At 35.5% G+C, this 24,583-nt stretch overlaps 1 protein-coding gene across 1 annotated transcript in view; it reads left to right on the top strand.

Annotated features, from left to right (window-relative positions):
• Nucleotides 1-24,260, top strand: part of PDCD10 (programmed cell death 10) — a 46,953-nt gene extending 22,693 nt beyond the window's left edge. The window contains exons 3-8 of the mRNA XM_025913594.2: nt 6,936-6,989; nt 12,479-12,596; nt 13,242-13,368; nt 20,713-20,791; nt 21,097-21,179; nt 23,779-24,260. Coding sequence (XP_025769379.2) covers nt 6,936-6,989; nt 12,479-12,596; nt 13,242-13,368; nt 20,713-20,791; nt 21,097-21,179; nt 23,779-23,860 — 543 coding nt within the window. The 3' untranslated portion in view covers nt 23,861-24,260. The remainder of the gene's footprint in view (nt 1-6,935; nt 6,990-12,478; nt 12,597-13,241; nt 13,369-20,712; nt 20,792-21,096; nt 21,180-23,778) is intronic.
• The last annotated feature ends 323 nt before the right edge of the window (nt 24,261-24,583 follow it).

Genomic DNA, 24,583 nt, shown 5'->3' with positions numbered 1-24,583 from the left:
CTAATTTATTCATGTGTAAGAAAAATTAATTTGAAAGAAAAAGAAATGGCTATGAATGGACTGGTAAATCTTTTCCAGAAATAAAGGCAATGATTCTTGCCAGATGATATCTGAAAAAATATGTGGGTTAATGGGCCCAGGATTAGAACATGTTGCCAAATGATTCATAGTTGGTTCAAGAATTAGTTGTTAGAACTGAATTTGAAAATGAAATGGCAAGAGGTAGCCGACTGAGAGATACTATATCAAATTGTCAGGGTCTAGTTCTCGAATTTATGATCTAACACTATGGTATCAAGCTTTGTATAAAAATTATTTGTCATGTTATTTAAACACAAGTATTCAGAGGGGCACCTGGGTGGCTCAGTCGGTTGAGCGTCCGACTGCAACTCGGGTCATGATCTTACGGTTTGTGAGTTCGATCCCCGCGTCGGGCTCTGTGCTGACAGCTCGGAGCCTGGAGCCTGTTCCGGATTCTGTCTCCCTTTCTCTCTGCCCCTCCCCTGCTCACACTCCATCTCTGTCTCTCTCAAAAATAAACATTAAAAAATTAAAAAATAAACACGTATTCAGAAATAAAGTCTTTTAGAAATAGTGGTAGTAGGTCTCCTCTCTGATAGAGATATGAATGAAATCTGGGGCTTGATTTAGGAATGGCATAAAATAATTGTGCCTTTAAATGTGCAGTGTTTGGTTGGAAAGAATACAATACTGGCATTGTTCTCTGACATTCCAGTATATTAACGTAACATCCTAAATAAGATACCTAATCAGTTAAACATTAATATTTAACTATAGTTCAAACATAGATTTTTCCACAAGTCTACTAATGGGAAAATTAGAATCTAGTTTGGCTCTGTTTTCTGTGCTATGAGGATTTAAAGATAAAATGGTTGTCGAGTTAATCTTATAGAAAATAGTATCAGAGTAGAGATGAATGTTTTCCTCTGAAGCTAAAAGCTGCACTTAATTTTGTCCACAGTGTATTGTAAGTTTAAAAGCTGATGCATTCTCACCTTGACATTACATCCGTAGTAGTGACAGTGGTAATCTGGAAGTCATCTTGTAGAACAGAGTTTTAGATAGTAGGACATCCTTACACCTGGGAAATTTTAATACTGTTACTCCAGCTCACAAAGCAAAGTTATTTATGGTATTCTGGGAGTTTGATGCTTGCTAAACTTAATGAAGCTATGCCAAGATCGCTGAGAAAGGAGTAGGCTTCTTATTTAATCAGCTGCTGCAGAGTTCAGAGTCCCAAGTATATTGCATGTGTTGTAAATGTACTGTGTAATCGGTCTCCTGGTTGCATTATGAAATAATGAGTTTATAGAAGCCTCATGACAAGTCTTAGATCGGATTCTCAGGTACTGTATCACTGTCTACTGATTTTTGTGTATGGAGGAGGCGAGAGGTATAGTTCAGTTTTTCATTCCAGGAAAAGATACACCATGTATCATTTTTTCCTTTGACTTTTTATTATTTTTTTTTTAATTTTTTTAATGTTTATTTATTTTTGAGAGACAGAGAGACAGAGAGTCAAAGTGCTAGCAGGGGAGGGACAGAGAGAGAGGGAGACACAGAATCTGAAGCAATCCCCAGGCTCCGAGCTGTCAGCACAGAGCCCGACATGGGGCTCGAACTCACGAACCGCGAGATGATGACCTGAGCATTAAGTTGGTTGCTTAACCGATTGAGCCACCTAGGCACCCCTTCATATGACTTTGTAGAGGAATTGTTTTAACGTGAAGTATAATTTTTTTTAATTGGAAGAAAAAAATCAAACTCCAAAATTTGAACATGGTAAACATCTTGACAGTGAAGACCTGGGTTTTACCTGAAATCCCACCATCCAGAGGTGACCATACTTGATATCGTGCATAAGAATTACCGTTCTGCCTCTTACTTAGGCTGTATAATCTTATCTTCTTTTATTATTTATAAGATAATGATAACCAGTAACATGTTTATTTTTCATAACTCTGTGAAGTAAATGACCTCAAACATTGTAGTGCTAAGAATAGTACCAAGCATGTAGTGAAGTATTAGCTGTTATTCAGGAATCTTTCATGTAATTTTCTGTAGACCATTCTTAAGGAGACATTTTTGTAAAAGTTAGGTGGCTTTGCTTACCTTTTTTGCTGGACAATTTGGCAACCCCAGGAATGGATCAATTTAGAAACAGTTAACTGCATTTATTATGTGTAAAACACATGACTGCATTTGTCTTCTGTGTGGCAGCACAGAAGTTAGTAGGTGGCCTCTTGATTCTATCTACTTTTGTCCTAGGGTTTGGTTTTTTTGTTTGTTTGTTTGTTTGTTTTCTTTTTTTGACCTGGTTCACCTCATTTTCATTTGAGTCATAAGAAGTGTACCTTTTATACTGGTGTCCTGGCCCTGTTTGGTTCCTTAAAGAATAGGATCAGTAGTCTTTGTGGGGAAGGGAGAAAGATGTCAGCATGGGGGAAATCATGCTTGATTTTGAGGAAGCAAAATTTAAAAACAGAAAAAAAGTCTTATGCAAGACCTGTAAAACTTGAGCAACCAAAGGGTTAAATGGATTTTTTTCTTTTTTTTTTTTTAATTATGGGTGTAAGAGACTGGGTTGATATGTAGAAAAGGAAGTATAGGAAAGAACTAATAACTTTTGGAGGGACCAATGTAATAAATGAGCTCTCTATGGAATCAAAATTATGTGTAACCTTTTGAAGTATTTTCATGAACATTCTAAAGCAAAGTTTGCAGTTAGTACTAAGTGCTCTCAGAAGCTATCAAAAATAAGTTCCAGGAGGAGCTCACAAAACTGAGAGTAGGCAGGATGTGAGGTGAGCCTTGCTGTTAGCTTCACCCAGCCTATCATAACCCTCTAGGTAGGACTTGAGGCACTTGTCCTTATGTTTTTGGTGAAATGAGATATTATGTGCCCCTTTCTCTCGTGCTCTTTTTTTTCCTTTACCCTTTTACTGGTGACATGGAAATCCTAGATGGCTGAGCCCCAAGGAAAGTCCCTCCTTGTCCAGATAGATATCCATTAATCAAGGTGTAATCATATTTTCCTCCTCCTTAGAATTCAAAATGTGGTGTGTGCACTATCAATTACAGCTAAGAAATGATGGATGTTGGCTCATTAAAGATACCCTAGCCAACAACTGTTATCTCAAAAGCTAGAAAAAGCAACTGGGCTAATTAATGAAAGCATTGGAAACAAAATGGAAATTCTTTTCTGTTCTGAACTTACATACAGTGTTTACACCCCCATGTGTTACCAACCTGAAGAAATACATAAGTGGGAGAATAGCCAAGGAAGAAGATTTGAAGAGGATACCCTCTTTAGGACCATTCAGATCTCTCTTTCATAAAGACTTTTTTCCTACTTCAACTGATAGTGAGTGATCCCATCACTGTCCGTGTAGTGGCTTACTTAAATTGATCTTCTGGGGTTCCAGGACTATAATCTATTTCTTTGTATCTGTTACACTGACCTCCTTACACATGGTAGAAACTCAGGAATTTGTTAGTTCTTAAGTAGTTGAAGAGGTTCAATGATAGGGGGACTGCCAGTCTGCAAAGGGTGAATTCAGGGAGGCTGGGTGGCATTAGTGGCTTGTGCATAGGTTTTGGAACCAGACAGAACTGTTATGAATTCTGCCTCTGTACTTACAGCTACTGAACATTGGGTAAATTTATGCCAACTGAATTTCTGCCTTTTAAAATAGAGATGATGATCGCTAGTTACAGATTGTGAGGATGAGATACTCTATAAAAATACTGTATATAACAAAGTTCATTACAGGTGCTAAGTAAATGATAATTGTCATTAGGATACAACAGAACCTTACATTGTCATGAAAGGTAGGATGAACATGATTTTATAATCAAATCATCTATCACAAGTGAAAGATCTAAAAAGGAAGCACTTTTTATTTGGGAAGATAAAAACATATCTTGCTGCCTGAGTATTACAGGCTGAAATTATAAATAGATTCAAGAACAATTTAGATAAATTTATGGATGAGAGATTAAGTTCAATTCAAAAAATATATATGTGCCTGCATGCCTGCTATTCCCTGGGCAATGTGGATATCATATGAGTAATAAAGCCTAGTGGATTTATTATAAGTTGTGTGGGTATATAATGTATCCCAAAATGACTCCCAGCAGAGTTCTGGTGAGGTGCTTCACAGCTCACAGATTTGATTTAGTATATACCTGACTTTTCCTTTTCTTTTCTAAGATACACTTATGTAAACTTAATCTAGAAATCCAGAGATGCTGATGTCTATCTTGGTACTTTTATTACTTCTTCACAGAATTTTCTGGGCCTCTTTTACTTGCCTTGACCCTTTCACATAACAACCAGTACAGAAAGAGATAATAATGCTGACACTTGAAGGTACACATCTGACTCAGACCTTTGACTTGCTGAAAGAGGTCAGAGTGTGGTGTAAACCCAAATAAGGAAATGGTTCCTATCAGAGTGGAAAACATTCATCCTGTCTGCCTGCCTCTCCCTCCCTTGCACAAGAACTTGAGATGAGAAGAGCTGTATTGTTATTTTAATCTTAAGTAGTATTCATTATAATTAAATGAATTCCATGGAAGAAGTTTTCATTTTTGGAAGCATACTTTCTTTAATTTTATAAACTTACAAAGTTGTTTCTTTGTTGTATTTGCCTATGTGGTTCCCTTGTATCTTCCCGGCGATGTTAGTTTTACAGGATTTGTAGAAGCCAAGCTAAATACTGAATTAAATGGTCTGTTATTTATTTTTGGAGATAAAGTATTTATCTTGGCAGATTTTGTTGTTTTTGCCTTATGTTTCAGGTGCATAACTTGTAGGGAGATAAGGTTCTTGGCATTTCTGTCTTGTTTAGAAAATAAAGTGTAGGCCATTCCTTAAATACATGTATGTATGTTTATATTGTTTATAAAGGCAAAGTTACATTTTATTGCCTCCAAGGATTGAAAGGAATGTTTACTGCAAAATATGCTATGTTCATAAGGTTTTTGTAAAAATATCCCACTTGCATAAAAATCTATAAAAGTTACATTGTTTTTGAACATTTAATATTGTCCCCAGTAAAAAAATATATACTTTAGGATACTTAGGTGGCTTGGTCAGTTGAGTGTCCAACTTCAGCTCAAGTCATGGTCTTAGTTAGTGAGTTCGAGCTGCATATTGGGCTGCTTGCTGTGGGGCGAAGCTGCTTTAGTTCCTCTGTCCCCCTCTCTCTGCCCCTCCCCCACTTGTACTCTCTCTCAGATATGGACATTAATAATTTTTTTTAATATAAAGCTTAAAAATATACACACACACACATATATACACACATTGAGTTTTACTGAGTTAATTGGCCCAATCCTTAGAGACCAAAGGAATATGAATTTAACCGAAGGTAGTTACTTTAAGCCTAGCAGCTAACTCTTCAACAAATGGCTTTTTTTTTTTTTTTTTTTTTTTAACATTTATTTATTATTGAGAGAGCATGAGCATGGAAGGGGCAGAGAGAGAGGAGACACAGAATCCGAAGCAGGCTCCAGGCTCTGAGCTGTCAGCACAGAGCTCGATGCGGGGCTTGAACTGACAGACTACAAGATCATGACCTGAGCCAAAGTCAGATGCTTAACCGACTGAGCCACCCAGGTGCCCCAGCAAATGGCATTTTTTTTTTGTTTTGTTTTGTTTTTAATGAAATTTTATTTATTTATTTATTTTTGGCTCACTGAAAAATGAATTCTATAAAGTATATAATAAGGACACTTATTTTCCATAATTGTAAACCTCACATTTTGATACTAAAAAGCTTTGGAATTCAACTTTTGAGACAGTATTTTAGGTAACTTTTTTTTTAATCCCGGTAACATAGAAGACAGATGATCCACAGTCTTTATTTAGTATGAAACCTTTTATCAGTGCTATTTTCTAATTAATAAAATATACTAACGTCAGCTTAATTCCTGGCTGAGGAATTGTAAAATAATTAAAAAGGAGTAAAATGCAAAGAATCTTAAATAAATGTTTTCTTGGTATTGATCATTTTATGTTCGGTGCACACCCAACTTACCATGTACTTGCAATAGACTATTGAGAATTGATCTTGAATCCCATTTTCAATAATTGAAGTAAATATGTTTATTCTTTCTGTAGAGACTTAATATTATTTTGTATTCTATGCTTATTTTATTTTATTTTTTTTTTTAATTTTTTTTTTCAACATTTATTTATTTTTGGGACAGAGAGAGACAGAGCATGAACGGGGGAGGGGCAGAGAGAGAGGGAGACACAGAATCGGAAACAGGCTCCAGGCTCTGAGCCATCAGCCCAGAGCCTGACGCGGGGCTCGAACTCACGGACCGCGAGATCGTGACCTGGCTGAAGTCGGACGCTTAACCCACTGCGCCACCCAGGCGCCCCATTCTATGCTTATTTTAAATCTACTCTTAAAGTAGAGCTTGTCTTCGTTTTTTTCGTTTTTTTTTTTTGTTATTTTGAGAGAGAGCAGGGAGAGGGAGAAAGAATCCTAAGCAGGCTCCATGCCCAGCAGGGAGCCCTATGCTGGACTTGATCTCACGACCCTGAGTTCATGACCTGACTCAAAATCAAGAGTCAGAAGTTCAACCAACTGAGCCACTCAGGTGCCCCCAGTGTGTTTTTCTTCTCTTCTCTTCTCTTCTCTTCTCTTCTCTTCTCTTCTCTTCTCTTCTCTTCTCTTCTCAGTGAAAAACTCCTATATATTCCTTAATTTCTCATGGTCTCTAATGAAAATTTTAGATAGCCTGTGTATTTGAAGAATTATGGTGATTTAGAATAATTAGCAAGTGTTTTTGTTAATCAAATGATGGATGTATCAGTGTGATTACTATAGAGTGGAATATCAGAAATGTGCTTTTCTAAGAAAATTGATATTAACAGTGATTTAAAATTTTTATTACAGCTAGAACGAGTAAACCTGTCTGCAGCTCAGACACTGAGAGCAGCTTTCATTAAGGTGAGGTGCACATAATTTATTATGATTAAAATGTATGTTACGTATAAATCTGAATATCATGTGATAATTGCCACTTTATTTCCTTCTACTGAAAACCTCTAGGCTATCTCAGGTCTGTTTTAGTGTACTCTTTAAAGCTTAAAACACTTCCAAAAAGTGAATTGACACAAATGCTGTTTCCTTAGCATTCATCTTTTTATCACTTTTATGCTTTTGAAACTAAGTTCTTTGGAGTCTCTTCTCTTTAGCTTTAGAGTATATTTTCAATTTCTTTTCCTGTTATTTGACTTGATAAAAATCTTTTGGTGACTCAGTTAGTTGGGCGACAGACTGGCTCAGGTCATGATCTCACAGTTCGCGGGTTCAAGCCCTGCATCGGGCTCTGCACTGACAACTTGGAACCCGGAGCCTGCTTCAGTTTCTCGGTCTCCCTCACTCTCTGCCCCTCCCCTGCTCGGTCGTGTTCTCTCCCTTTCTCTCCCTCTCTCTCTCCCTCTCTCTCTCTCTCTCTCTCAAAAATATAAAAAAAAAAAAAAAAAGCTTTTTGTAAAATTATAATTTGAAAATATGTTTTTCATATTGCTTACTTACAGAACCTAAGTATAAAACAGTATTTTTGATGGGAAAATAAGAACTGTGTGTAGGTCAGATTAAGGATACCTTTTCCTTATACGGTCGAGTCACTTAGAGTCAACTTTTTCATTGTCTCCAGATTTGGAGACAAATAATTACTAGCCACGTACTATTTAATAATTACTAGCCACGTGTTGCTGTTGAATACTTAAAATATGGTTGGTTCAAATTGAGTTGTACTCCAAGTATAAAATATACACCAGATTTTGAAGACTTAGTACAAGAAAAAGAATGTAAAATAACTCAGCAATAAGTATTTTATAGTAATTACATACTGAAATGGTAACATTTTGGTTGTACTCCTAAAATGATTTCATGTATTTCTTTTTACTTTTCTAATGTGGCCACTAGGAAATTTAAAATTACAATGAATGACATTTGTTGCTTGAGTTATATTTCTGTTGGACATCCCTATTCTACATATTGGGTGCAGTCTTTCATATAAAACTTTATTCATCCCCCTTCCTTTCCCGGTATATATCAGGGTGCCCAAATCTTTCATTTTTATTTACTTTGTGTGTATTTGTTTCTGTCTGTAGCTAAGATAACTTATATTTCAGGTAAAGTATTTTAATGTTTAAATCTAGAAAAAAATGTATAGTTAAGTTTTATTTGAATAAAACCATAATGCCATCCAGCTTGATTTCTTTTCATGGCAAAGATTAGTTTATCGATACCACTCTTAACTGGTAGCATAGACTATGTCACTAGACATCTCTCCTACCTCACCATAAGAATTTACATTGTATGTATTAGATTAGAGCTATTTTGATGTGATTAATACTCTAAAATGCACTGCCTGTATATGTATACGTAGTAGCTTAATTAAAATATGTTCTGACAAATCATTGGGTTAATGAAGAAAATGAATCAAGTAACACCATCAGTGTTGTGTTTCTTTTTTTCTTTGAGTTTGGTGTGGTTTTGGAATGGCATATTTAGTCATTAGGGAGGCATGATGGAAACTGTTTTAAGCTGACTTTCTAACTATTTTCAATGTGGCCAAAGAAGGGAAGGAAAGGCAACTTATTTCACAATTTAGTATTGAGGGGCGCCTGGGTGGCTCAGTCGGTTGAGTGTCTGACTTCAGCTCAGGTCATGATCTCACAGTCTGTGGGTTCGAGCCCCTCCTCGGGGTCTGTGCTGACAGCTCAGAGCCTGGAGCCCGCTTCAGATTCTGTGTCTCCCCCTCTCTCTACCCCTCCCCCACTCTCACTTTGTCTCACTCTATCTCTCAAAAATAAATAAATGTAAAAAAAAAAATTAAAAAAAAAACCAATATAGTATTGATAAGGCAAAAGTCCGTTTTTCAGCTTTTCTGATAGCAAGAACAGAGAGAAATTTCTCCTGCTCATCATAAAGAGGACTCTGTCTGAAGTAGTAGATGATGTCCTCAATGTTATTTCTAAAAGAGACAAAATAATTTCGTTAAGCTTTTTCTTTTAATATACTTCTATATAATCTGATGTTTTAACACTAAAGTACAATTTAAACTGTGTTTAAAGTATGTGGTTATGATAGATCTGGTTTACCATATGGATAAATTTTATTAGCCTTGGCACTGATTCTTAATTGGGGAAAGTGGAAGTTATTTTGAGAGGAAAACAAATTAGTTTGCCTTGATTTTATCATTATATATTTAATTTGTTAATTTTTTAAATGTTTATTTATTTTTGAGAGAGAGAGAAAGACCATCATTGTGAGTGGGGAGGGGTGGGGGAAGGAGCAGAGAGAGGGAGACAAAGAATCCAAAGCAGGCTCCACGCTCTGAGCTGTCAGCACAGAGCCCGAGGAGGGGCTTGAACTCAAGAACTTTGAGATCATGACCTGAGTCAAAGTCAGATGCTTAATCAACTGAGCAAATTTAATTTGTTAAATTTCAAATGGAATTAAAAGGGCATGCATTAAAAAGATGAAGATTTTGTGTTTTTAAAACTAGAACTTATTTGACAATTTTTTTTAAGTTTATTAATTTTGAGAGAGCGAGAGAGGCAGAGAGAGAGAGGGAGAGAGAATCCCGAGCAAGCTCCACACTGACAGTGCAGAGCCCCATGCAGAGCTCATACTTACAAACTGCAAGATTACAACCTGAGCCCAAATCAAGAGTCGGATGCTTAACCGACTGAGCCACCCAGGCGCCCCTGAAAAAGATTTTAAAAGCCTCACTCACCCATATATCCCTATTAATATCCATAATATATATGCCTATGTTTCCAGTTCTTTGACCACAACACAGTGTCATCTATCAAGGTTTAATATTTATTTTTATTATTATCACAAGAAAAAGGATTAAAATAGTTTCTCCCAAGATGAAATACTAATAAATACTATCTTTTAAGATACCTGTTCTCCTTGGTTCTTTTTCCTCTTGGAAAGTTCTGATAGGTTTTGCTGTTGAGAATCACTGAATCACAGGAGTGGATGTTACTGCCTTTGAGGATAGTTTCCTGTCATAGTTGGGTTCTTTATAAAAATTGGACAACCATAGAATGCAAGGTTGTATTCTGTGGCAGACCTGAAGATATAGATAGATAAAGTCACCAGTTTAAGCATAGATCTGTTTATTTTGTCAGTCAGAAGAATTGGGTAGATTTAAGGCATTTAAAATTAAAAGTAAGTAGCTTAATTAGGATTTCAGCCAGAAGATACTAAGACTGTAATTCCTAAGCTATGTGCCTAGGCACCCTGCGTCCCCACAGCAAACTCAGATGGGTGCCATGAGTTATGTTAAACATCTAAAGGAACATAGTGATGCTAAACATCTGTTAGACCCTGTGAACTATGCTAGCTTGAAGTAGTTTGCAATTCCAACACACTAGATTAAGCCCTATTCCTTTCAATGATGTCATATCTTTATGAGGTTGCAATTTTGGCCATTGCTGTGAGAAAAAGCAGGTACCACAAGAAAATCAATATACAACAGGAAATGAGGGCAGGGTCCAATCTGATTCCAACATTTGAGAATTGTGCAGTGCCCAACAGGTGCATATATCTCAGTAGCAAGTAATCTTGGTTATTTAAGAATTAAAGAAAATATTCTTCTTTCAATTTATGTATTTCTTAAAGACAACTACATTGTTAGAAGAACGCAAGTACTTATTAAGTTGTTTGAACCTAACTACTTAATACATAGCACTATTAAAGTATATTTCTTAGCACTAAGAACACTTGTGAACTGAGAATGCTCGATACTTCTGCAAGATTTCTGTAATGCTCCAGTTTGGGCAGTTTCCAGACCAACTTGATGTTGGAAACTTTATTCTCAGACTGTCAGCATTTAGTTCTTTTGGCACCGTATTATAACTTAATCAGAGATTGTCTTCCTGCTGAAACTTTTTGTGAGCAGATGGGGAATGCGCTCCTGCCTCCTAAAACAATGCATTATATAGGCAATTTAATGCTACTCAGAGAAGGAAGATAAACCACTGTTATCAAATACTGGTTTATTTACATAGTATATATGATTTTGTGACAATTCACCAAATTAATGTTGATTCCATCTTAACCCATATTTATACATTTTTTCTTCAAAAGGTAGCCTTGTATTTTAAAAATAGATTCTATCTTACATATACTCATGGAAGGAAAAACCAAAACAGGTTATAAAGGGAATGAATTCATAGGATACACTTTATTGTTATTAATCATCTATGAAAATGACTTCCTTAAGTAGCATACGACAGCAGTTAAAATGGTCCCAGGATTGAGATAAATGTGCATATTTTCTTTTCTCATTCCATCCGAAAACCTTTCAGTGTTTGGTACTTGAAAAACAAGATGTTATAATGGAAAGAGCATAGGAACAGAAGAAAGCTAGATCTGCAGTGATACCAGAAAGGAATTGTAAAGGCAGAGGTTAAATGTGCTTGACACACAAGGAAGTAAATAGATCGCTGTCCGATTATGATCATAAATGGTGTTTCTATTTGCCATTTAATATTGGGCAAAAATGATAAATCATCAGCACAATGATTCAAATTGACAGGCATCTTAAAACAAACTTAGAATGTCATTACAAAATTTTTAAAAATAGTAAAATGGGACAAAAATCACTGGGAAAGACCCAAATCAGAAAGTTAACTTTGATAAGCTCAGAACTCCTATGTTCAGTCCTGAAATGGCTGGAAGATTTTAGTGCCCTGGTGAATGTAAGTAACATAGAACCAATACACTCATTAGTGAGACAAGCTCAGGAGATAGCAAAAGGATGAAATGAAATGATGTTCTGTAAATTATCCTTGCTACAAATATTCTTGCTACAAAAGGAAATATTCTTGCTACAAAAATAAAATAGGAAATGAAAATCATTATGTGGGAAAGTAGTTAAGGGATTATATAGCTTAAATAAAACCTGCAAAGGGAACCCTGCTTTTTTGTTTCATTTTTGTTTTTCTTGACTTACTGTTCATTTAAATGCCAAGGATCTGCAAAGTACTGGTAACATAAGTATTACTTGATTCTCAAGTTGGAATATTAGCTAATGAGAAAAAAATCTAAATATCCTTAGTATATTTAAGCTACTGAAAAGAGTAATTGATGGATTATCAAAATATATATAACCTTTATTTCTATTTTTGTTACTAGTTTGATTGCAAGTGAGTGTAGAGGAGAAGTAGGAAGTGTTAAGTACTTTACGTTCAAATGGCATAAGAGACCCTGGCTGTAACAAGAAGCCTCGTGCATAAGCTCTGAGGAAACATAAGTGAATGCCATCAGGACACCTACTTTACAAAGGTTTCTGCCCTCATAAGTTGATCACTGAAAGAAATTCTCAGCAGGTTCTAAACGATTAAGTTTTGGCTTTAAAATGCTGACTGAGCTTCTGTATTTTAAAACTAGCTTTCTCTTCTTTATAGGCTGAAAAAGAAAATCCAGGACTCACGCAAGACATCATTATGAAAATTTTAGAGAAAAAAAGTGTAGAAGTTAACTTCACAGAGTCCCTTCTTCGAATGGCAGCTGATGATGTAGAAGGTAGTCAGAGAGTCTTGTTTACTTTTCCTACATTTGTTGAAAAGCATTTCCTCCAGATCTTTATTTGACAAAAGGGCCTCCCGCCCCTTCCCTTCTCCTTCCCTTCCTTACTATTATTATTATTGTGATGATAGTGGGGAAAAAAATCAATGTAAATTATGTTTGTGTTTTAAGTGAGATTTCAAGAATGTGCTGAAGATATTAGTAGGTTGTTTGGGTTTTGATATATTAAATATAAAGGTTTTTATTAAACTCATCTACCCCATTGACAGATATCTGTTGCCATTATATTTGTTATGAATGTCATAAGGTTTAAGGTTTCTGTGTCAAGTATAGCTTCAGAGGCCTGATAAACTTGACTGAGACGTTTGTTTAGTTATTTAAGATTCACAGGATTTCCGTTTATCCCAAAATGGAAAATGTTTGGTCTTTCATCTTCTGATACTTCACTTGTAGAGTGAAGGCCCTAATACTATTTCCGAACTAAGTTGAATTTTAATGAATTTTGCTTTTGCAGCCTTGTCTTTCCTAATCATCTGGCCTTTCTCTCCCCACTCTGCTACACCTCTTTAACCAATACTGGGAATTCTTGTACTTGAATTTGGCAGGGAATTGCATGATGCTTTTTATTATGTATTTTGTCAGAGTATATGATTGAACGACCAGAGCCAGAATTCCAGGACCTAAACGAAAAGGCACGAGCACTTAAACAAATTCTCAGTAAGATCCCAGATGAGATCAATGACCGAGTGAGGTTTCTGCAGACAATCAAGTAAGCAACTTTTGGCTTTGGTTCTTCTTTTCTTGAAAATACTTCAAAAGAACCACTAATTCTAGGTGTTTTATTTTGGTATGACATTAATACTAAATTGAAATGCTAATTTGAAATCAAACTTGAAATTTTTAAATGCTGTATTTTTGATTATTAACTTTTAAGCTGTGGTATTTGGCATTAGAATGTAATGTTTTTTAGAATGTTAATATAAAAAGTGAATGAAATGTACATAAACTGGAATGCAGTTTGAACTATAAAAAATAATTGAAAAATGTAAATGTCAGATTAAAGTGAATAGAGAAGTTGGATAAATTATACTATCGGTAACAGAGGATACCAGTATTATTTTTGTTTCAGAAATGGCATAAGTCATTAAGATAAGTAATGTACTCTTAGGCTTGAATAGCATTTTTTAATATTTGCCAAATCGTAAACCTCCAAATCCTTACCTTTGGGATACAGGTTAAATTAGACTGAGAATATGCGTGGGGCCAGGAGGCTGACTGGTGAGCAGCAGCAAGAAGGATCATCCTTGAGTAGTGGTTCTCAAACCAAGGGCACTCTCCTCAGGGGTGAAAGGGTGGGAGAATGAGGGGGAAACTCCAAACATGATTTCCGGATGAGTAAAGAGTCTCATAATTTTCTTCAGCCTGACTGGATATAAAATGAAGAAAATTGGGAATAACTAGAATGGCATTATTAGTGCAACCTTTTAGTGAAACCACAAGTAGAAAATGCTGACAAGGAAAGATTTTCAGGTTTTTGTTTTTTGTTTTTTTGTTTTTCTGGAAGAGGCTGCATCATCATACATCCTATCTTTATTTAATTTATTTTTTTTAATTTACACCCAAGTTAGCATGTAGTGCAACAGTGATTTCAGTAGTGGATTCCTTAATGCCCCTTACCCACTTAGCCCATCCCCGCTCCTACAACCCCTCCAGTAACTCTGTTTGTTCTCCATATTTAAGAGTCTCTTATGTTTTGTCCCCCTCCCTGTTTTTATATTCTTTTTGCTTCCCTTCTCTTATGTTCATCTGTTTTGTCTCTTAAAGTCCTCATATGAGTGAAGTCATATGATTTTTGTCTTATCTGACTGACCAATTTCACTTAGCATAATACCCTCCAGTTCCATCCACATAGTTGCAAGTGGCAAGATTTCATTCTTTTTGATTGCCGAGTAATACTCCAATATATATATATATATATATATATATATATATATATATATATATATATATATACACACACACACACACATATATACACACACACACACACACACACACACACACACCACATCTTCTTCATCCATTCATCCATCGATGGACATTTGGGCTCTTTCCATACTTTGGCTATTGTTGATAGTGCTGCTCTAAATATGGGGGTGCATGATGTGCCCCTTTGAAACAGCACACCTGTATCCCTTGGATAAATGCCTAGTAGTGCAATTGCTGGGTCATAGGGTAGTTCTATTTTTAGTTTTTTGAGGAACCTCCATACTGTTTTCCAGAGTGGCTGCACCAGCTTGCATTCCCACCAACAACGCAAAGAGATCCTCTTTCTCCTCATCCTTGCTAACATCTGTCGTTGCCTCAGTTGTTAACGTTAGCCATTCTGACAGGTGTGAGGTGGTATCTCATTGTGGTTTTGATTTGTAATTCCCTGATGATGAGTGATGTTGAGCATTTTTTCATGTGTCGGCCATCTGGGTATCTTCTTTGGAAAGGTGTCTGTTCACATACATCGTATCGTTGAAGAATATAAAGAGGTTCACTGGAAGTAAATAATAACATTCATCTCTTAGAAATAGTATTCTTTGTAATTCACATTACAAAATGCTATTTTAGCTGGTTTGGGCACCTATTGAGTGGTATGGGGCGAGGAATATCCCATTTTAGAAAATAATGGTTCATGTTGGGCACCCAACCCAGCTATCAAGGAGCACCCCTCCTCTTTTAGGTCTTCTTTCCCCCTCCCCCTTTTTTTTTAAATGTTTTTTTTTTTATTTTTGAGAGACTGAGATCTAGAACACAAATGGGGAGGGACAGAGAGAGAGGGAGACAGAATCTGGAAGCAGGCTCCAAGCTCTGAGCTGTCAGCATAGAGCTTCACACAGGGCTTAAACCCACCAACTGTGAGATCATGACCTGAGCCTAAGTCAGATGCTCAGTGGACTGAGCCACCCAGGTGCCCCTCTTGTAGGTCTTCTAATTGAGAACCTGAAAGTGTGAGAAAGATTTTTCATTGGGTAGCCAAATTTCATGTCACAGGAACAAATACCAAGGTAGATATTTTACCCTTATAGGAAAGCCTCAACTTCCTTTAACTATTTTTAATATGTAAAAAAGGAAGACAGTCAACTGTGCATGAAATTTTATTTTTAGTCTAATAAAAAGTAAACATGTTTTATCTCATAAAAGGGTAAATTGCCAGTGATCTGAAGCACAGTTGTTTAAACAACTTATTTTGGCATTTTCAAAAAAATTTATAAGATTTTAATGTGTTTTGATCATATATTTGCTTATAATCTCTGCTACGTTTCTATGATAATATGACATTTTAAAAATAATATTTTTGGCAGATTTTGCCTCAGGTCATTGAAGGAGAAGTTTATAGAATCAATGTCATCTTCATAGTAATAGCAGTCACTTAGAATAATGTATTCAGTGCTTTCTTAAGTGCTTTGTGTGTATTAACTTATTATAACACTGCCATAACAAGTGAAGAAATTAAGTAATTTTTCCAAGGTCACAGAGCTGGTAAGTTGGTAGATCTGGCTTTGAACCCAGACAAACTCGCTCCATGGTCTTCTCTGCTGCTTCCCAATCCGAGATGCATAATGCTAATCTAATCTGGTGATTGAAAAAAAAGTTTCTACCATTTGGAAGAGGTGTGATAAAGGACATCTTAATATAGAATTGCGGTAGGTAAGAGAGAGAACAGTGTTGTGGTTGAAACTGGGGTAGATATGATAGGCCCAGAACCCTCATCCTGCTACTTTGACACCATCTTTCCCCTCTGTGGAGTCCCCAAAGCATCCCTGCTAAACCCATTGTGGCTGTGGAGAGAGAGGTTTGAAAAACACTTTATAAACAACCACATTTTAATTGTAAGGAAATCGAGGTCAGGAGCCTAAGAGTCTTGTCCATGATCCTTGACAGAGGCCGAATCAGGGGCTTGTCTTTCATTTATCGGGCAGTATTAATATTTCAGTTCTGTTTTCTGGAGTGTGCCCAGCATGACTGAATTAAGAATATTGGCAATTCACATTTATTTCTTAACCGTTTGAGGAGGTATAATTGGCCATGGAAAGTTTGTGTTGATAATATGTATTATTTCTGAGACTAAAATTCAACCATGTATGAATTAATATAGATAGGTAAGGTGTAATTATTTGTATCACTGATATAGATTGATACATTTTGGTACATATTGTCCCCATGGTTAATTGTTTAACAAATTAGTGGATAAAATCACACCAAAATTAAGTCTTATCCTTCAGGTACAACATATTATGTAGTTACTGTTTTTTTCTTTAAAATATTTTACTTTTGTATATTTAAGGTAGTTTTATCCTCATTTATTTTAACAATATTTTTCAATAAATCTGTATCAAATGCTTTACCAAGTACTACATGTGATTTCATGGGTTATATTAAAGTAGAAATAAGACTCCTGTCCACTAACAAATATCCAGGTATTTTTGTGTATGTTAGCAGACCTGGGTTTGAATTTCTATTCCAGTATTTAGCAGTGTGGCCTCAGTTAAATTGCTTATTAGCTTCTGTCTTTCTAGCTTCTGTCTGAAGATGAGGGTGACAGTTGCAAGAGTTGAAAGAAATGACATACACAAAGTGCTTCACACAGAACTGCGCATATGCTTACAACACATGTTGCATTGTATTATAGGGCTTTTTTCCCCCTTTTCTCTATGGAGATGATTAGGAAAATGATCCGGCAAACAAATACGTTAAAAGTTCTTTTGATTAATGAATGTTTCTGTTTGACTACAGTTAAGCTTATACAAATATTTAATAAAAGTAATTAATAGGGGTTTTTTAAAGTCTGATACATTCTAATGAATGACTAGTAGAGACTTGTACCTTAATAAAGCAGAAAGCCATGCGTTGATCTATTCACTCTTTATAATCTTCATTTGCATAATTATATGCTAAAATTCACGAGTTTGGTTTTCCAGATGGCTTCAGAATAGCTTTTCCAGAGTTGTCCAGTCTAGACCAAACTAAACATACAGCATAGGAATTTCCTTCCTTTAAAGTGTTCACATAAACATATGTTATATAAATTTGGGTGACATGATTAAAAGCTCTACTATTCCATGCAAGTTTTGGATAAGGTGTTTGTTTACATTTCGTCTGATGCTTGTTGTCCTCTCTTTCAAGTGTATGTTTCCCCAAAATTGCCCTACTAAAAGCTACAAATTGCTAAAATTCCTTCCTATTATAACTGTATTATATGTCCCTTTTCACAGAATCACTTAACTCCAGACTGTTTGTAATTACACTGGAGTTATTTTATCCTCAGGTTTTCTCCATTTCTTGATCTGTTACATTGTCTGAAGTATTTTTTAGGGCTGATTATTTTCTCTTGTTGGAAATGGACCCTTAACTACTAATACAGTTTAGCTTCCCTGGTGCAAACCTTAGTGCCTTAACTGAAAAAACTCTTCTGTGTACATACAGATGATGTAATATTTGACATAAATTGCCCAGATTGTTTTTAAATTTTTTTAATGTTTATTATTTTTGAGAATGAGACAGTGTGAGTGGAGGAGGAAGAGAGAGAGAGAGGGAGACACAGAATCCAAAGCAGGCTCTGGGCTCACAGAGGTTGAACCCATGAACCGTGAGACCATGACTTGAGCCGAAGTCAGATGCTTAACTGACTGAGCCACCCAGGTGCCCCAACCACAGGTTGTTTGTAGAGGAGGGCAGGCCTAGGGATAAACAGCCTTGATCATTCCATAGAATTCTTTATGAAACTCTATGGCCTAGTTCTAGGCTCTAAGGTTCCCAAACACTGGATTCCAAATTTGGTTCATCAGCAAAATCACCTGGGGGCTTATTTTCTAAGTTTTCTTTTAAAATATACATAGCTTCCCAATATTCATTAGTGAGCCTGGGGCACTACTATTCAATAAACCCTTGCTTTATCTAAGAGGTGAGTGGGTGAGAACTCACTGCTCTTTTGACCTATAGAATCCAGCCATTGTCATAATATATGGAGCATATATTCATCTTGTTGATTAGCCCAGAAAGCACATTCTTATTGTCCTTTTTTATTTTTATTTTTAAAATTTTTTATTTATTTTGAGAGAGAGAGAGAAATCACATGACAGGGGAGGGGCAGAGAGAGAAGGAGAGAGAAAATCCCAGGCAGGCTTCATGCTCAGCACAGAGTCCAACACGGGGCTTGAACTCACAAACCTTGAGATCATGACCTGAGCCAAAGTCACTTAACCGACTGAGCCACCCAGGCACCCCTAATCCTTTCTTTAAAGTAGAATATTAAAGTATTTACAAAGTTCTTCTGTATAAACACCTGTTTGATCACTCTAATTTGCTCCATTATGTTCTGTTTTAAATGGGCTCATTATGGATTTGAAGTACATTCCAAATATTTATTTTCTGAAATCATAATTTTTCTCATGTCATAGTCACGTGACATCACTTTATTAAGCAGTAATGAATTTATGCACATCATAGCAATACAGAAGGAGTCAACTTACTTGAAACCATAGATGAAAGGAACTGTTGTATGAGTTAAAACTGCTGTTCCTAAACTAGAGGCAAAGAGGAGGAGAAAATGAGTGGATAGATACCATTTCTATGTAAAATTCATTGTCCTACTTGCATATTTCATATTCTAATGTATCAGCCTGATATCAATGTTTGACATACAGGAGGTAATAAGTAAATATTTATTAAAATATTTTACTATTTCAGAGTAGGCTAAAATACTTCCTTTATACCAAAATCCTGCATACTTGTAATTCTTAGTCTTCCCACTTGCTTATTTATGGGAAATCTATGAAACACATACAGAAATCTGGACACAGAGCTTTTTTGGTTTTTTTCTTTAGTAAAGCTGAAATGTCTTAGGTGTGAAATACCTGAAATCTGACAGTTGTGATTAAAAAGTCAGTAATAAAAGATTATCTTTGGGATGGTCTAGATTCATGTCTTACTAATTCATATCTTCACACTTACATTTGCATAGCAGAAGTTTAAGTTCAGTTTGACCAAAAATATTGCTATGAAGTTAGAAGATGAAAATTGAAAAGGGCATAGATATAAAAGACCAGAGTTTAGAAAAAAAAGTGGTTTACGGATAAGAATAACATTCAACTCATGAGAATTACTGATTTCTTTATCTCCTTAAAAGGAGAGGAAGGTGTTGATGCATATATAGTCCAGGGATGATAGCTGAAAAGGGTTAAAGTAGAAAAAATATTCTGATACTGCCCTTCTCAGAAATTTAAATGTATTTTCCAAGGGAAATAATTACAACAAAGGTTTGGAAGAGGAGGATAGGCAGTTGTTAGAAGGTAAATATATCTTAAGAGATGTATGGGGCACCTGGGTGGCTCAGTCGGTTAAGCGTCCGACTTCTGCTCAGGTCATGATCTCACATTCGTGAGTTCGAGCCCTCTCAGCTGTGCTGACAGCTCAGAGCCTGGAGCCTGCTTCGGATTCTGTGTCTCCCCCTCTCTCTACCCCTCCCCTGCTCACACTCTGTCTCTGTCTCTTAAAAATAAATAAACATTAAAAAAAATTAAAAAAGAGTCTGAGAAGGAAATATTTCATTTTAAACATTCAGAGTATGAGGTATATGTAACTTGAAGTGCTGGTAAATATAGGAGGGAGTTGCATGTAGCGTAAAAATTTTATATAATTGTTCATGAGATAGCAAAAGTGAAGAAGATAGTAGCTTGAATTTAGCTACGTTAGCCAGAGAAAGGAAAAATCATAACTGGAAAAGATGAGAAGCAGAGATAATTCTTAAAAATTTGAGTAAGTAATGCTGAATAAAATGTTACTGATTTGGGAAGGTTGAAGTTGCAGAATAAACCTAGACCAAACTGTCAGCAGTGCAAGAGAGGTCAGGGTCACAGAAGGGTATGGGCTAAAAGCTCCACTCAAACTACTAGTCAGATGTTTGCACATGATGCGGGATTAGTGTGGTCATTAACTGCGTGATTAGTAATCCTTAAAATATGTGCGTATATTTATATATATTATATACAATAAACATGCACACAGACAAACCTCTTCCAAATGTAACTGATTTAAAGGAGATTCTTTTTTCCTTACCCAACAGGGATATAGCTAGTGCAATAAAAGAACTTCTTGATACAGTGAATAATGTCTTCAAGAAGTACCAATACCAGAACCGCAGGGTAAGTTTAGTAGAAGCTTTATAAGCTACCACCTTAGACATTGCTTTACACTTAGTTGCTTTATTGAATTAAATACTAAGATGGTTTGATTATGGGAAATAGTTTTGTATCGTTAACCACTGGTTTTGTCATTGAATTAAAATATGCTGTTACATATATTTAAGTAAATACTTCTGAAAATTCTAATCCGTAATATAAAGTCCATTCTGTATTCTGTGTAATCTTCCCGTCTTTGATTTTGGCTTTTGTGTTATTTCTCTTTTCTTATTTAATATTTTTTTTCTTACTATGTTTAATGCCTATAGGCACTTGAACACCAAAAGAAAGAATTTGTAAAATACTCCAAAAGTTTCAGTGATACTTTGAAAACCTATTTTAAAGATGGCAAGTAAGTAGTGTCATTTATCATCCTTGTCTTTTAAAGTTAAATTATGTAGTTTTATATAATACTAAAACCATGTAAATTACGCCCTTTTACTATATTGTTAATACTCGAGTTAACTAGTAACAAAGATAGACTGTTTATAAAAATAGCATGTGGTTGATAATCCAGCCATAACTAGTTGAGAGCAGAAGGTGACAGACTTTTTCTGAAATAGGCCACGTGGCAAGTATTTTGACTTGGGCTTGTCAGAACTATGTACTTTACCTCCACTGTTGTGGTACAAAAGCAGTCATAGTATGGGAGCAAGTGGCATTATGGCCATGTCCTAACAACACTTTATTTACAGACACTGAGATTTGAATTTTGTATAATTTGCACCTGTAACATAATATTTTTCTTCTTCTTTTTTAACCATTTAAAAATACAAAAGCATTCTTAGCTTGCAAGCCATGCAGAAACATGGGGAGTGAGATTGGCTTACTACCCTACTTTACCAGCCCCTGAGGCTGTGGTTCTTAAATTTTAGTAGCCTCAGAATCACCGGGAGGGCTTATTAAAGAACAAATTGTCCATTCTGTAGGTCTAGAGTGCACCCAAGAATCTGCATTTCTAAGAAGTTTCCAGATGATACTGATGCTGCCAGGTCTGTTGAGAACTAAAGTTAAAGCAGTGGTTCTTAATGCACTTTGCATATTAGAATCACTTGGGTTCAGTTTTTAAAAATTCCAGTGCCGTGGTCTCAATTTCGGAGGTTCTGATTCAGTTAGCTTGGAATTAGGGTTTAAGTCTTTTTAAAAAGTATTCCAGGGGGTGCCTGCGTGGCTCAGTCAGGCATTCCGCCTGTATTTCAGCTCAGGTTGCCATCTCACAGTTTGTGAGATCGAGCCCCGTGTCGGACTCCGTGCTGACAGCATGGAGCCTACTTGGGATTCTCTCTTTCTCCCTCTCTCTCTGTACCCCTACCCCATTCTCTCTTGCTCTCAAAATAATTAAACTTAAAAAAAAAAAAAAGTATTCCAGGTGATTTAAAAGTGCTGCAAAGGTTGTGACTAACTTGTGGAAGGAGGGAAGCTTTCAGGGTCCTTCTACGAGTAGTATACTAAAAAGGTAAATTGGGCGTTGTTTTTAAAGTCAGAAAAATCATCTAAATAGTGATTATTGCATTTATAACTGGCAGGGGCCTCTAACATTTTATCCTACCATTTGAAATTTAAAGATCCTTAAATCCATGTCAAACCATTACAGTATTATAATAATATTTAAAAAAATAAAATACATTAGAATGGTCTGTTAATTTTCAGTTATTTTTTAACAGTTCAAGTAAGTTGAAATATTTACACTTATATTATAAATTAAAGATACTGAGCTACATTTTATTAATGGTTTTGTGTTATTCCCTACTACTGTTCAGATAGTCTAGGGGAAATGTTCCTTGACGACTTAGCTTAATAAGCTTGCAGGTGTGTTCTGAAAATAACCTTACATCTGTTTTTCCTTGGTCTCCACTGCTAAGCCCAAATAACCAAAACACATTAAAAGAATAATTTACTTGATGGGATCATTATTTCTGATTCTAATTAAGAACTATCATGAAATAAACACATTGAAAGGTTGAAATTCCTTTAGAGCCTAATTTTCATTAATCTGAAGATACGTACTCTGCATATGGATTATTCAGTCTCCCTGCCACTACTTTTTCTCCATTCAGTAGCTTCTTTAAATTATAATTATTTGCGTATGAATAACGTGCCACGAGTTTTGTACCTTCTTTCTCAAAATTGGAAACTGTTACCAGAACCTGATCTTTGAGCCATCTTTCAATAGAGGGATGTATTTGCATTAATTCCACTAATTCTTTCTGGTCCATCTTTTTTGAGAAATGTCTAGGATAAAGATACAAGTTTTAGCTATGATACTTAGAAACTGATAAGACCACACTATGGGACTAGGGCATCAGTTCTTTGTCCCAAAGATGGGCTGATAGAAGAAATGTGTGTAGCACAAAGTAATTTCTAAGAACATATATTTATATATCATCAGCTTTCAATATTGAAGCCACATGATTATTTTAAAAGTAGATTTATTCCAAAAGTAGTTTAGAATTCTCCTGGTTTTTTGTTTTGTTTTTTGTTTTTGAAAGAAGGTAAGAGAGATTGGGATAATTCAGATTTCGAGTAATTAACTTTTTTTCTTAAGTATCATGTCCATTGATACAGAGATTTTGAGGAGAAGATTCTATTTTGGTAACTTACGTGAAATCGGAGCTGGAAACTACATTGAATCCTGTTTGGCCAGTTTGTTCAACCTAGCCATGAGATCTGGGTTTTGAGGTGCCACCTATCATTAGCAGCCCAACACCTTATTGCCAGCCAGAACCACTAGGGGGCAGTAATTCCTAGGATAGTTTCAAATGATGCAGGAGCATTCAGTACCAACTGGTATGAAGGATAAGATCCTCAGTACTAACTTGCCTTTCTTTTTTTCCCCCCTAAATTGATTTCAGTGCTACTGTTAGCAGATGGTGTCAAGTATAAATATTTTTAAAGGATGATTTTTTTTTTTTTTGGTAAAATTAATGCTTTTTTTTTTTTTTTTTAAACAGGGCAATAAATGTGTTCATAAGTGCCAACCGACTAATTCATCAAACCAACTTGATACTTCAGACCTTCAAAACTGTGGCCTGAAAGTTGTATATGTTAAGAGATGTACTTCTCAGTGGCAGTATTGAACTGCCTTTATCTGTAAATTTTAAAGTTTGACTGTATAAATTATCAGTCCCTCCTGAAGGGATTTAATCCAGGATGTTGAATGGGATTATTGCCATCTTACACCATATTTTTGTAAAATGTAGCTTAATCATAATCTCACACTGAAGATTTTGCATCACTTTTGCTATTATCATTCTTTTAAGAATTATAAGCCAAAAGAATTTACGCCTTAATGTGTCATTATATAACATTCCTTAAAAGAATTGTAAATATTGGTGTTTGTTTGACATTTTAACTTGAAAGCGATATGCTGCAAGATAATGTATTTAACAATATTTGGTGGCAAATATTCAATAAATAGTTTACATCTGTTAAACATTTCTTTACTTGAAAAAATACATATATATATATGTGTATATATATATATATGAATATATATATATATGATCAGAAGACCAAGACAACTTGGTGTAATGTCTAAAGAACTTCTAACGGGAGCTTACTAGCAGTTTATCAGATAATAAAGCAACAAGAATTCTATTTTTTGGTCCTTAGTCACTCTGGGCAAACGGTAGCCAATGGAAATATTTTTGTTAGTTATTATATATGAGGTACTGAATATTTTTGCAACCTGTTTTAAGAAACTTATGAGAAAGAAATGGCAGTTTATAGTGTCTTCACACTGTAATGTCACTTCTT

This window comes from Puma concolor, chromosome C2, assembly GCF_028749965.1.
Source record: "Puma concolor isolate L17-30 chromosome C2, mPumCon1.1.hap2, whole genome shotgun sequence".
NCBI lineage: Eukaryota > Metazoa > Chordata > Mammalia > Carnivora > Felidae > Puma > Puma concolor.
The sequence above is the reverse complement of the archived record's forward strand: the minus strand, read 5'-3'. Positions and strand labels throughout refer to the sequence as shown.